The 12,810-nt window shown below is 51.3% G+C and overlaps 1 protein-coding gene across 2 annotated transcripts in view; it reads right to left on the minus strand.

Moving 5' to 3' along the window:
• The window catches only part of ITPKB (inositol-trisphosphate 3-kinase B), a 90,734-nt gene that overhangs the window by 73,929 nt on the left and 3,995 nt on the right, over nt 1-12,810 (minus strand). The window contains exon 3 of one of the 2 annotated variants that reach the window (XM_081824428.1): nt 1,398-10,736. The exons of the other annotated variant lie outside the window; for it this stretch is intronic. Within the exon in view, the coding sequence (XP_081680554.1) occupies nt 10,710-10,736 (27 nt within the window). The 3' untranslated portion in view covers nt 1,398-10,709. Of the gene's footprint in view, nt 1-1,397; nt 10,737-12,810 lie in introns of those variants that run through there. 2 annotated transcript variants of the gene reach the window in all.

The following is a 12,810-nucleotide window of genomic DNA, read 5'->3' on the forward strand; positions in this document are numbered from 1 at the left end:
CAAGCCGCCCGCCCCACACTACAGCTGTGGTGGAAAGAAGGATTTCCACATCCTGTGTTCAGCATGTCATGAAGCAGAAGCCCGTGCCTGGCAGGTGGGGGTGCCCGAGACTGTGTCCATGCCTGGCCGAGGAGTGGCCCGTGCTGCTCTGGTGGGACCTGTCCCCACACAGCGCCAGCTCCCGCCAGAGCCCGCACAGGGTCCCCCGGGCCTTGCCGGGGCTCCAATGTGAGCTGGTATGCTCAGGGTCCGTCCACCTGACCCTCCACACCGCCGTCTACCACCCCGGCCCTGAGGAACAGTCCAGCAGGCTCCACACAGCTCAGTCAGGACAATGGCAAAGAGCAGCGTGACTCAGGAGGTGTGCTGAGCAGGCTCTCCTCCGCTCCCCATCCGAGGAAGTGGGGTGGCGCAGAGAGGCCTGCGGAGACCCCCCAGCCTGGTCCTCAAGGCCTCAGCGGGGTCTGCAGCGAAAGAAAGAGCCTGCCATAGTAAGCATGCACACCCCCTACCATCAGAGAGGGCACAGGGAAGGCCAATCACTCTTGTTGAGAGACCTCACAGGCCCCAAGAGCCACGGCCATACAAAGCAGCGGCGTTCCTTATATATATATACATGTATATATGCCCTCTCTGACTTAGGAGCTGTGGAGGGCAAGCAGAGGAGCGGGGGGGGGGGAACGGCGGGGAGAAGGAATGGAGCCTTCCACATTCCAAAAGCTGGGCGCTCTCCGCCTGGATGACCTCGGCCAGTTTCCACCTCCAAAACAGAATAAAAGGAGACTGGTCCCTGGGGGGTAACCTGACACCCCCTTGCCAGCAGCTGAATACAGTGGATTGTTTCTTCAACTTCAAGTTCTGAGCCCCTGGTAACAAAGCCAGGCCTCTGGGAAAGTAAACCCTGACGCCAGTTTTGTCATCCTGCGTGAGCTGTACTTGGGATGAGGATGGGGTCAGCGAAGGCGACCCCTACCCACGCCTGCCCAAGGCCGGGTCTCACTTCACCTTCTTGACAAGCCAGGAGGGACAGACGAGGATACTAAGGCGCAGAGAAGTGAAGGGCCCCCAGGGACAGACTCTGGAGCAGAAGGAGGGTGTGAATTCGGGTCTGCAGGCTCTCCCGCGCCCGTCCTACTTCTGTGCTCACCAGAGCAGCCCTCCCCACAACCTGAAGGCGGTACCATCAGTCCCGTCTTACAGACGGGCAGAAACAGAGTCACACAGGTCACACTCAAACCCAGCACTGTGCACCGAGGCCACACCACGGCTCGCCACGCCCCAGCCTGCCCCAGGGCCCTTGCTTAGGCTCAGGCTCAGTAAATACTTACTGAACAGACGTCCGTGTCAAGCTTTCCTGACCACGTTCCTCTGGTCAGTTGTGGTGGGGGTGGGCTGTCTCCCGGGGCCCCATTTTAGCCTTCAAGAGCACATTTCCATGCACTGGAAACCTATCTGCGTGGAGTTCAGTACAGGGCATTAAGGCTTGGGGAGGGGGTCAGGGGGTGAGTTCCCTCTTCCTTTCCAACTTCCTAGATAGAGCCTTTGGATCCAGAACAGTCCCTTTGCTTGGCCGCTTCGAACGGAAGTAGCAGCCTCCTCAAGGTCTCATCCAGACTCCCTTTCCAGGGGCCAGTGCCCAAATTCAGTCCCCCTTCACGAGGCTGCACAGCACACACGGGGAGCCACCCGTGTGTGTCACACGCCAACACCAACTCCGTTTATTAGCTCTTTAGCGAACGTGCTTGTGTTCATGGCCATACAATTTGTCCCTGAGTTTCACAATTCTCAAGTCTATCTGTGGGCATCAGCTTTGCCTCGAGGGCAGGTCCCCAGGGACGGGGAGAGCATCGACCAGGCCGTTCTCTTCAGCACAGGTGTCTGCAGACAGAGCACGGGCGTGGCTGCCCGATGTGTGGGCGCCGCTGGGACAAACGTCCGCTTGTCAGCGTGGGAGGCCAGCTGTGTGCGGAGGTTTCCCGATCCAGGGCCCAGTTTCTATCCGGGTCTAGGAAATGCCCAGTTTCTATCTGCTGAATGTCGCGTCTGCTCGAAAAATTTAAGACTTTGCTGGATTCCTCCCTTTTGCTTTCCAGGACACGGAAGAGAAAACCACCACATGGTATTGGAAAAAAATCAATGCCCCCGTTAAGTACCCTCAAACTCTAGATGGAGCACGGTCGCCTCTCAGTTATGCAGGAGCTCACGGCCCTGTGCCGGGAACACTGACCCCTGCCTCACGGCCCCCTCCGCGCCCACTCTGGCTTCTCAAACTTACATCACATTTGCGCCCCACCTGCGCATGAGACAGCAAAGCGCAGGGCAGGACGCTTCGTCCGCAGTCCACTCTGGCTGAGAGGCTGGCACAGGCAATTTCTGGGTCGGCGACACCGACGTGGGACCATCTTGCACACATGCAGCACCTGCCCTTTTGGGAAAGCTTTCAAAGCTCATAATTAAAACTAGTTTAGGCAGGAAAGAATCACTCTCTCAAAATGATCTCACTTGAGACTCACAAAGACTCCGTGAAGTAGGAAGGCTTCATCAATATACCCATTTCACAGATGAGGATCCCACAGCCCAAAGAGGCCAGATGTGGATCTGAGAGGCACTGGTCCTTCTAGCACCCTGCACCCCCGGAGTTCTCCTAGCAGAGTTTCCAGAGGAGGCCCCGCACCACCCACCGACCGAATGACTTGGAATGAGCGAGATGCTCGATGCTAATGAGTGCTTAATGCTGTGGCCACTGTGATGAGGTGGGGAAGGGTGGAAAAGGCTAAAATACCAACTGTAAGGCATTCAAAACGTCTTAGACTAAAGTACAACTAGAGGGGCGCCTGGGGGGCTCAGGCGATGAAGTGTCTGCCTTCGGCCAGGGTCCTGGGATCGAGTCCTGAGTCGGGCTCCCTGCTCAGCGAGGAGTCTGCTTCTCCCTCTGCCTCTGCCCCTCCCCCCTCTCATGTGTGCGCTCTCTCTCTCAAATAAATACATAAAAATCTTAAAATACAATACCAACTCTAAGGCATTCAAAATGTCTGCCACATTAGCCATTTCTGCATCCGTGAGGATTTTCCAATAGTTTCTCAAATCCCAACGGCATCTTCCCACCCCCCAGCTCCACCACTTAGCAGCCACATTTCCTCCCCTTGGCTCAGCAACCTGGGTGTGAGGATTGGCTGTCCCACCAAAACGTCCTAGCCGTTTCTTAAGCTACCGGCTGCTGCGGTTGGATTTTCCACTTGACATTGTTAAGAGATCAAACTGTCTATGTCATTGTCATACACGGGCCTTTTCAGTTTCCTGCTGGCAGATTCAGGTTAGATAAGCATTTTAAGCATTACAGAAGTGATACTCCCAAGTTCCTCTCCCTACCCCAACCAGGGCAGTCTCCCCATGGTGAAGAGGTGCATTTTGTTAAATCTGCTCCTCGGGGAGCTAACTTGTAAAAACACAACACAACAGGCCACACCCATGCACAGCAGAAGACTAGACAAAGAGCCAGCTCCCGTGCAACTCTGGAGGAAGCCCTTCACGGGAGATCCTGCAGACTCACACACTTGACGACTCAGTCATCAACTGCCATAGAGAAGAAAAAACAAACTGAGCTGAGCCTGGAAAGAATGTCCGTGAACTTGGAAAAGCACTTGCTGGAAACTGCCCGGGGGGTGCAGTGACCTCCCCCTGGAACCGCCCAGGCCCCAGCAGCTGGTGGCCTACCAAGAGAGACTGAAGATCGTGCTGAGGGATGGCCGGCCCCCAAATCCCTCCATCCCTGCCCCTGCGGCCGGCTGGACCCTCCCTGCAGAGTAGGAAAGTGGTAAGTGCGATGGGATAGAAGATATTACAGCTTCTTCTTGGAAAACAGGACCATCAGTTTATTCGTTCTGATGAAAGTGGTGGGGGGGCATGCAGAAGGCAGAGGACCCTTCAAAAGGGGTGAAGAAAGTAAACTGCTCTCGGAGCCCCCAGTGCCGAAGGCACAAGTCCCCTGTCCCTGCGTTCTGATGCACTGAGACCAACTTTACAAACGCGGGCAAAGGGAGAACCCGTGGGAGGAGATCTGCTGGGCCGCGGGTGGGGCCTCGCCCCTCGCCAGTAATACACCGTATCACCTCTAAATTGGGCCACCCCTAATCTTAGTCACCACGTCAACGGAAATAATCTCCAGGCCTCCGTTCGAGACGCTGATCGTTTCATCTTCCCTTTCCACCAGAACCTTATTACCACAAAAGTAAAATGCTAGATGAACAGGATAACAGTGAACTTCACGAGGGAGACTCTTCTTGGGTTGAAAATTCACCACCAGCAGCCCGGGCCGGGTGAGAAGTTTTCCGACCGATTCCGAGGTGGGGAGTCACAGCATTTTCCCCCCTTAAATTATACGTAAAAATGAACTGCAGAGGCTCGTTCTGCGTGCTTTCTGTCTGTAGCTGCTCCTTTCTGGTTCCTTGTAAAACTTAGCTGCTTGGGTGCAAAAGAGAAGTAAACATTTCAGGAAATAAAGAATGTGTAGTATTGACAAGAGGCCTGCAGAGGAACCTTCTACCGAATGGCCTTCCACCAGGGGATATCAAGTCAATAAAATGCCCAAGTAAAGCTCAACAGAGGGGAAAGATCCGATTTCTAACAGCTAATTCTTAATGGAATTCTCGAGAAACACGCCCGACCAGTTAGTCAAAAGCCTGCGCAGTGACTTATCACAAGTCACTCCTAATCAGAGAAGGCCTGCCAGGTGCCGCCTTCCAGTGACAGCATCAGCAGGGTCTCCCCTGCAAACGCGCTGCGACTGAGCTAGTCGCCGGGTGTGCCCTGGAACCTCCGCCCTAATGGACTCCCATCCCTGAGACTGAACAAAGGGAAACCACTCTAGGAACCAGAGAGAGAAGGGGCGGCAGCCTCATTCCCAATGTCCCACCACTGCCTGGGATGGATTCACAGCTGGCCTGGGAATCCGGGCCTTTGAGAAATTCATTGCATTCCATTTTGCCTGGGGGGGACTCGCTTCCCAGGATTGTACTGGGATGCAAGTGGAACCTAAACAAAATCCGAGGACTGCTACAGAATTTTCTTGCAAGGGGCCCGGCAGATTTTCCAGGCAGACACTGCCTCACCAGAGCTCAGAATGTCTCCCGAGCTGCCTCGACTAACACCTGCTGAGCCCCTCCCGCCTGCCAGGTGTGGTGCTGGGCACTTTGACTCGATGCGCAGCGGCCCGTGAGGTCACACCTGTCTCTCTGCCTCCCTTGGGGCCTGCAGGCCGGGTGCAGACTGGAATGGTCGAGTACCCTCACCCCTACACCAGCAAGTTCGCAGGAGGAAGCAGTGAGCTCGCCTTCATCATTCCTTTCCCCCTTTCTTTGTCCTCCACCTTCTAGATGGTTAGACATTTCCTTCATGGGTAGATAACGCAGCAGACATACTGTCGCTCATTCACTCAGCCATCCCTCCCTCCCCTTAACAAACCTTTTTTGAAAACATGTGCTGTGTTTAAAGCCAAGGAGGCTCTCCCAGGGGGAGTGAGGAGCCTATCCGCTAAGCAAGGTTTTTAAGTGAAAAGAATTGTAAACGTGGGTCTTGTCACTGTATTGAACCTTCTCTGGCTTTGTGTTCCTCATCTGTAAAATGTGGGTAATGGAGGAAATGAGCTTTAGAGCCTCTCCCAGACCCAGCTTTGTATTATGCTAACTATGTACACTATAGAGAAGTTCTTATTATTTTTTTAACACCAAGAACAGAGGCTCAACTTCCTAATGGGATTCATATACATGCATGGGAGAACTGAGTTGTCTTTTTTTACAATAGATTTTATTTATTTATTTGAGACCGAGAGAGAGCACAAGTGGGGAGGAGGATCAGAGGGAGAGGGGGAAGCAGGCTCTCCGCTAAGCAGGGAGCCCGATGTGGTACTTGATCCCAGGATCCCGGGATCATGACCTGAGCTGAAGGCAGATGCTTAACTGACGGAGCCACCCAGGTGCCCCCACCTGAATTGTCTTTAAAATAATAGTTCACTCCTGGAAAAGTGCATGACCAGGGGTCTGGGAGGACCGCAGTGGGACTCAAGGTTGGTGTCAGAACTACAGCAAGTCACGTGTGACTGGAGGGAGGGTCCTGAGACCGGGACGGCGGGTTCTTCCAGACCTCTGCAGTGGCCTCCACCGCCAGCTGCACTGGGCCCACTGGCCTGAGGGACAGCTACAATGCTGGTGCTCCTGCTCCATGTGCTAAGACCGTCGATAGCACCAGTGACCTCGACTCACCAAGTCAATAGTACCCTGTCCTACGAGGGCGCTTGCGGTCTCGAGAGAACTGGACATCCAGATGTTCAAATAGCAGTTGGCGCTCTACATGGCTTTTCATAGTATGAAAGAGTTCACATTTGGGTTGGGTTTGATTTCCTCAACAGTGTGCTCCCCGATTCACGAAAAATACGTCTTTCCCCGGAGCCAAGTGTACCTGGTCAGGAAAAAAATCCTTGCAAGACACACTCTGTCCCAGGTTTGAGGGTTCGGCATCACAAGCTGCAATGCCCAAGCCTTATCTTCTGTCAAAACCAGAGAACCGGGGCGCCTGGGTGGCTCGGTTGGTTAAGCGACTGCCTTCGGCTCAGGTCATGATCCTGGAGTCCCGGGATCGAGTCCCGCATTGGGCTCCCTGCTCAGCGGGGAGTTTGCTTCTCCCTCTGATCCTCCCGCTCTCATGCTCTCTGTCTCCCATTCTCTCTCTCAGATAAATAAATAAAAAATCTTAAAAAAAAAAAAAACCAGAGAAACTTCCACTCCAAAGGTGTGACCTCAACACGGGCTAGGGGTTCCTGAGTTAATTCTAAATCAATCATCTGCTGATTACCGGAAGTCTACACAGTTTTTTCTACCAAGATCTAAAACTCTTTCCATTAAATACTCTACAATTCTGCCTTTAGCTAACTACGTTGAAAGCTGCCAAAATAAAATAGGCCTCGACAATCTTATCGATCCCCCTAGGAGTATAAATAAACTACACAGAACTAATCTAATCTGTGACTACAGGCAATGGGTACGTGCCAACAAAATCAGAAAAGCGACTTCAACACTTAAAAACAAAAGTCCTGAAAATTATTTATCCAACACCTGAAATGCGTCTCTCTAAAAGCAGCACCTGGTTTGTTTAACACATTTTTCTTATAAAACCTGAAGGCCAGGTAAATCCTGAGCTGTGTTTCTGCAATGCCTCTGCATCGATCTCCCCTTTTCTCTACACCCCCCACTTTGATAAAGCAATCATCTGTGCAGGAGAGTTTGCAAATTGAAATACAACAGGGAACGGAATGCATCTTTTACTTTTCAGGTTAGTGTCCTGGCATCCGATCACAACCGCCTCTAATAACAGTCGATTTATGAGTATCTCGGGTATGACACTGAGAATTTATGACGCTTTTGCAATGCGATATGACAAAGAACCGGTCTTCCGGCAAAGAGAGGCAGATCGATTAATGGGTCTTAAGTAAAAGCACAAAATTAAATGTGCCCAGTTTGGGCCTCAGTGTCCGAGGGCCACATGTTCCGACACCCTGAGGCGGACTTCACAGAGGCTGGGTTTTACTTCAGAAGTCTAGAATTATACAGCCACAGAGCTAGAACTAGACAGACCTCCCGGAGATCATCTTCACGAAATGCGCACATTTTAAAAGGAGGAAACTGCGTCACATAGGTCGTCCTTGGGTCTCTTTGCCTCTCTGAGTCTTGGTTTCCTTATCCCTAAACAGAGCAGAGTAACTAATGCCTGAACCTCACACAGACGACCCAGGGTCCTCCCAGATCGCAAATGTGCCGAGGCCTTGTCAGAAAGATCCTCCCCACAGACCCGAGAGAAAGGAAGTGTGCCCCATCTCAAGCAAGCAGCATGTACAACCTGAACCCCAAACCCCACAAATCCGAGCCTTTGATATTCTTATCCAGAAAAGAATGTTCTATTTAAAGGTTCTCACCATTACACTTATTTTTTGGTAAGTACCCCTCTAAGGCTTTTACATTTTAATTTGGTTTACCCAAAATAAGTGTTACACTTTTCAAAACCACATAAAACCATTTTAACTTTTTTTTAATATTCTTTTTAAGTAGGCCCCACACCCAACGTCTGGCTCGAATTCATGAGCCTGAGATCAAGAGTCACATGCTCCACCAACTGAGCCAGCCAGGCCCCCATGTAAAACCATTTTAAACTGTCTGAATTTTTTACTACATGTGTGAGTTACTTTTTCACACACACACACACCCCCCAAAACACAGAACTAGTCAAATTTTTTTAAAAAGCAAAGGAAACAAAATTCCAAGGGCCCTTATAAAATATTAAGTACCAAGAAGGCAAGAATTTTTAGGATACTTCTTTACGGATCCCCCAGGTAACCAGGCCAGTGTTTTGCCTTATTTTCTGTACATATAATTGATAACACAATTTTGGAATAAATCAATAAAATCTACTTTCTAAAGTAAGATGCGCGCATATTTTAACATATCCTTTAAGCCTGGTGTTTCCATGGCCCACATACTCGTAATGGAATGATAGAGGGAAGACAAGATGTACTGATGGGATTTTTAGTTGTCTTAAAGAACAACAAGCAAGAGCACCATCCTTGCTCAAGTGCAGTTCGCTTCTGTTCAGACCACAGAGAACAGTAAGTGTGAAGGTGCCTGAATTTAAGCCCCAGACATAAGGCATGCAATACAATTGCTTCTGAGCCAATATCTCGCATCTGAGCCTTTATAAACAGACAGGTGCGAAGCCTTGGAATACTCGACTTCAGGGACAGGCCTGTGGGTCGGGCTCATCAGGAGGAGAAAGCCGGAGGCACAGTGCATGCATCTGAGGCTGTCTGCACAGCTCCTGCCCATGGAAACAAGGGGGGACACCAGCCTTCTGACCACATTCCCTTCCAGTAAAAGGGCCACGGCTAATTTGCATTATCTAAATGGCTAAGTGATTTTCAGAGTGCATTCCCGAACAACTTGCTTTTCACTTTATTTTTAACCACAGGGAGGGCTTCTAGATTCCGGTACATGGGCCGTGGGGCTTCCACCAGCGATGAGCAGCAGGGGGACCCAACAGCAGGAGAGCGAACAAAGCAGCCAGCTTCAGGCTTCCCTGGGCTGTCGCCTCCGCCCACACAGCATCACCCACAGTCACTCCTCCACAGAAGGGAAGAACAAGCTGCACAAGGCATAAAAGGCCTCCTCTCTGGGGAAAGGCAGGGCAGCAAAAAAAAAATTCTCAGTGTGGGGCTGAGGGCCAGCGATTGGTTGCAAGACTGAGAGGCTGAACATGCAATTTCAAACCTGTGGGTGTGAGTGGGTGTGCAAGCATGTGTGACGGTGAGTGTGTGTGAGTGTGAGCACCTGAGTGCATTGTGAGTGTGAACACATAAGGGTGAATGAATCTGAGTGTGATCGTGTATGAGCATGAATATGAGGGTGTATGAGCGTGTGTGAGTGAGCGTGTGTGTGTGCCTGAGCATGTAAGGCTTGTGAGCACATACGTGTGAGCATGAACATGTGAGGCCAAGGGCGAACGTGAGCATGTGAGTGCCAACATGTGTCAGTGTGAGTGTGTATGTGGGTGTGAGCACATGTGAATGTGAACAGGTGAGGGTGTATGAGTGTGAGCATGAATGGGTGAGGGTGTGTGAACACGTGAGCGTGAACGGGTGAGTGAACGTGTGTGTGAGCACGTGTGAGGATGTGTGAGAGTATGAGCACGTGTGAGCATGAATGGGTGGGGGTGTGTGTGAGCACGTGTGAGGGTGTGAGTTGAGCACATGTGAGCGTGAACAGGAGCGGGCGTGTGTGAGAGAGCACGTGTGAAGGTGTGTGTGAGTGTGAGCACATGTGAGCATGAATGGCTGTGCCTATGTGAGCACGTGTGAGGGTGAGTGTGAGCACATGTGAGCGTGAACAGGAGTGGGCGTGTGTGTGTGAACATGTGTGAGGGTGTGTGTGTGAGCACACGAGAGCGTGAACGGCTGTGGGTGTGTGTGAACATGTGTGAGGGTGTGTGTGGGTGTGAGCACACGTGAGCGTGAATGGCTGTGGGCGTGTGTGAGCACGTGTGAGGGTGTGTGTGGGTGTGAGCACACGTGAGCGTGAACAGCTGTGGGCATGTGTGTGAGCACGTGTGAGCATGAACGGGTGCGGGTGTGTGTGAGCACTGTGAGGGTGTGAGTGTGAGCACGTGTGAGCGTGAAGAGAAGTGGGCGTGTGAGCACTGTGAGGGTGTGTGAGTGTGAGCACGTGTGAGCGTGAACAGGAGTGGGCGTGTGTGAGCACTGTGAGGGTGTGTATGAGTGTGAGCACACGTGAGCGTGAACGGCTGTGGGCATGTGTATGAGCACGTGTGAGGGTGTGAAGATGAGCACATGTGAGCGTGAACAGGAGCAGGCGTGTGTGTGAGCACCTGTGAGGGTGCGTGAGTGTGAGCACATGTGAGCGTGAATGGCTGTGGGCGTGTGTGTGAGCACGTGAGGGTGTGTGAGAGAGTGAGCACACGTGAGCGTGAACGGCTGTGGACGTATGCACCCGCAGCAAAGGGCAGCCCCACAGACAGAAGCAGCAGGCTTATCTACAAAGCACTGAGGAGCGCAGCCAAAAGGCCGGGTCAATCAAGATGTCTGGCCTTCCGTAGACAAAATATCAATATCAGGTAATCAAGGGATTTTTGACCCAATGAGCAGATGTTTGGTGTCACAGATAGGGCTCCACCATAACAATCTGTACAAGAAAAAGAAAATTTAGCTTATCATGCAAGCACTCAACCAACAGCTGAAAAGTCCCTAGGATCCCATCATTTCCAGTTGGTTACCCACCCTTCCCCCCACACAGGCCCCCCGAGGCCTCACGTGACACAGAGCCAAGCTGGCAGGGGATTTTTCCCTGGCTCTCCTCTGTGGGTGTCTGAAAACCTGTGTAGAGGTGGGAGGGAGGGTGGACAACAGGCAGGCCTCATTTCTTGTTTATTCTCATTTATTTTTAAACATGGGGCTTGAACTCAGGACCCTGAGATCAGGACCTGAGCTGAGATCCAAGAGCCGGAGGCTTCACGGACTAAGCCCCCCAGGCGACGGGCAGGCCTCATTTCTACCTGTGGACCTGTTAGCTCACAGCACACCACTCAACCATCTGGCCTCTCAGTTGGCATCCCTCTGGCAAATGAAAAAAAAAATTAGCACCTTTCCTTATTGATCTCCCCTTCAGCTGACTTCCAGACAACAGCCCTTCTCACAGGGACACAGAAGCTGTTTTGAGAGACAGCCAACAGGAGCTGCTAATCCGCCACTAGACAGGCCGAATGGAAAACTGGAGAACAAGTTAAAGCGACCTGGCTGTGCCAGCGACGGGTCAGGGTTTTGAAAGCAAACGGGAAGAGTGGAACGGAGGACCACCCTCTCCACCAGGCCTATAATTGTGGGCGCGAAGTCAGAGAAACGTGAGCGCCTACATTGAGAAGGATGTCCATCCCTTCCCAGGTGCATCGTTCCTCCCCACCAAGCCGGTGTGCCTGTGCCCACAGCCCTGTCCTGCCACGAAACGCCAGGCTAATTGGGGCCAAATTTTGCATACACACTTGCCTCCCCATCATCAGAGAAAGCAGAGTCTCGTGAAAAGGAATGCCTGGTCTTCAAAAATTCAGACTGTGATTACTTAAGTAGAAGTCCAAGAGGGAAGGGGTTTGAGGTCCAAAATACCTTCGAGAAGGATGCAAAGTAGAAATACAAAGTTCTTAGCAGCTATGGTTGGAGTTATTGCCATAGGATGAATAGTATTTGATACTCAAGATGCAGTCCGAAGGCTCCCTACTACAATAAAACCCAGACCTTCCCCCAGCATAGCACCAGAACCCCTCCCCTTGCACTCTGAACTAGGAAATTCCCCTATACTCCGGAAAAGTAAGAGAAAGTCCAGACCTTTTCAGAAGTGTTAGCTTCAACTCTTAACATCTTCCGTTAAGACACTCTGATCCTCCTAAGAGTGAAAACAGCCTGGGACTGAGATTAACTATGTAACAAATAAATACCCATGGCTAGAAAAAGATGTTAGTAGGGTGAATCAAAACAATGGCGCTTCAGGCGCCCCTGGGGGGCTCAGGAGGTGAAGCTCAGGTCCCGATCGCGGGGTCCTGGGATCGAGCCCCACATGGTGCTCCCTGATCAACAGGGAGTCTGTTTCTCCCTCTCCCTCTGCTCCTCCCCCCTGCTTGCGCTCACTCTCTCAAATAAATAAATAATCTTAAAACAAATGTACTGAAAACATACCTGAAATGTACCTACACCAGCCAGCAAGCATATGCATTAGGAACTCTCTATCCTAGAGATATCACCCAGTGCCTAGCTCAGGCAATATAATCGAATATAACATTCTGCTATTTTTAAAAATTGTCTGTGTAGCTCAAAGCATGGTTTTTATTTTAATTCCTACATCAAACTGTATCTAAGTTACACGGATCCCACAAATACTGCGCTGTCCTGACAACCACCTGAGGCCAGGTGGTTCTTCACCCACAACACTGGCCCAAGCACAGCCCCAGGTTTCGGAGCCCCGAAATAGAATCACACGGCTCATTTTCCCAGCCTATGAGTAGAAGCCGAGATAATTTCATGACCTTGTCAGTCTTTCTTGCCCAAAGGTATCACAGAATTAAGTGTTTCACCTGCTCAGACAAAAGCTATACTCAGCAGCTCTGTTCATTATCTTCTGGGATTCATCAGGGAGTTTCTGGTAACACCCAGGAATATTGTCTCCCCGAGAAGGGAGCCGTGACCTGCCAGAAAGGTACCTTAAATATCGT

This window comes from Leptonychotes weddellii, chromosome 6 (assembly GCF_054177405.1).
Source record: "Leptonychotes weddellii isolate Sample4059 chromosome 6, ASM5417740v2, whole genome shotgun sequence".
NCBI lineage: Eukaryota > Metazoa > Chordata > Mammalia > Carnivora > Phocidae > Leptonychotes > Leptonychotes weddellii.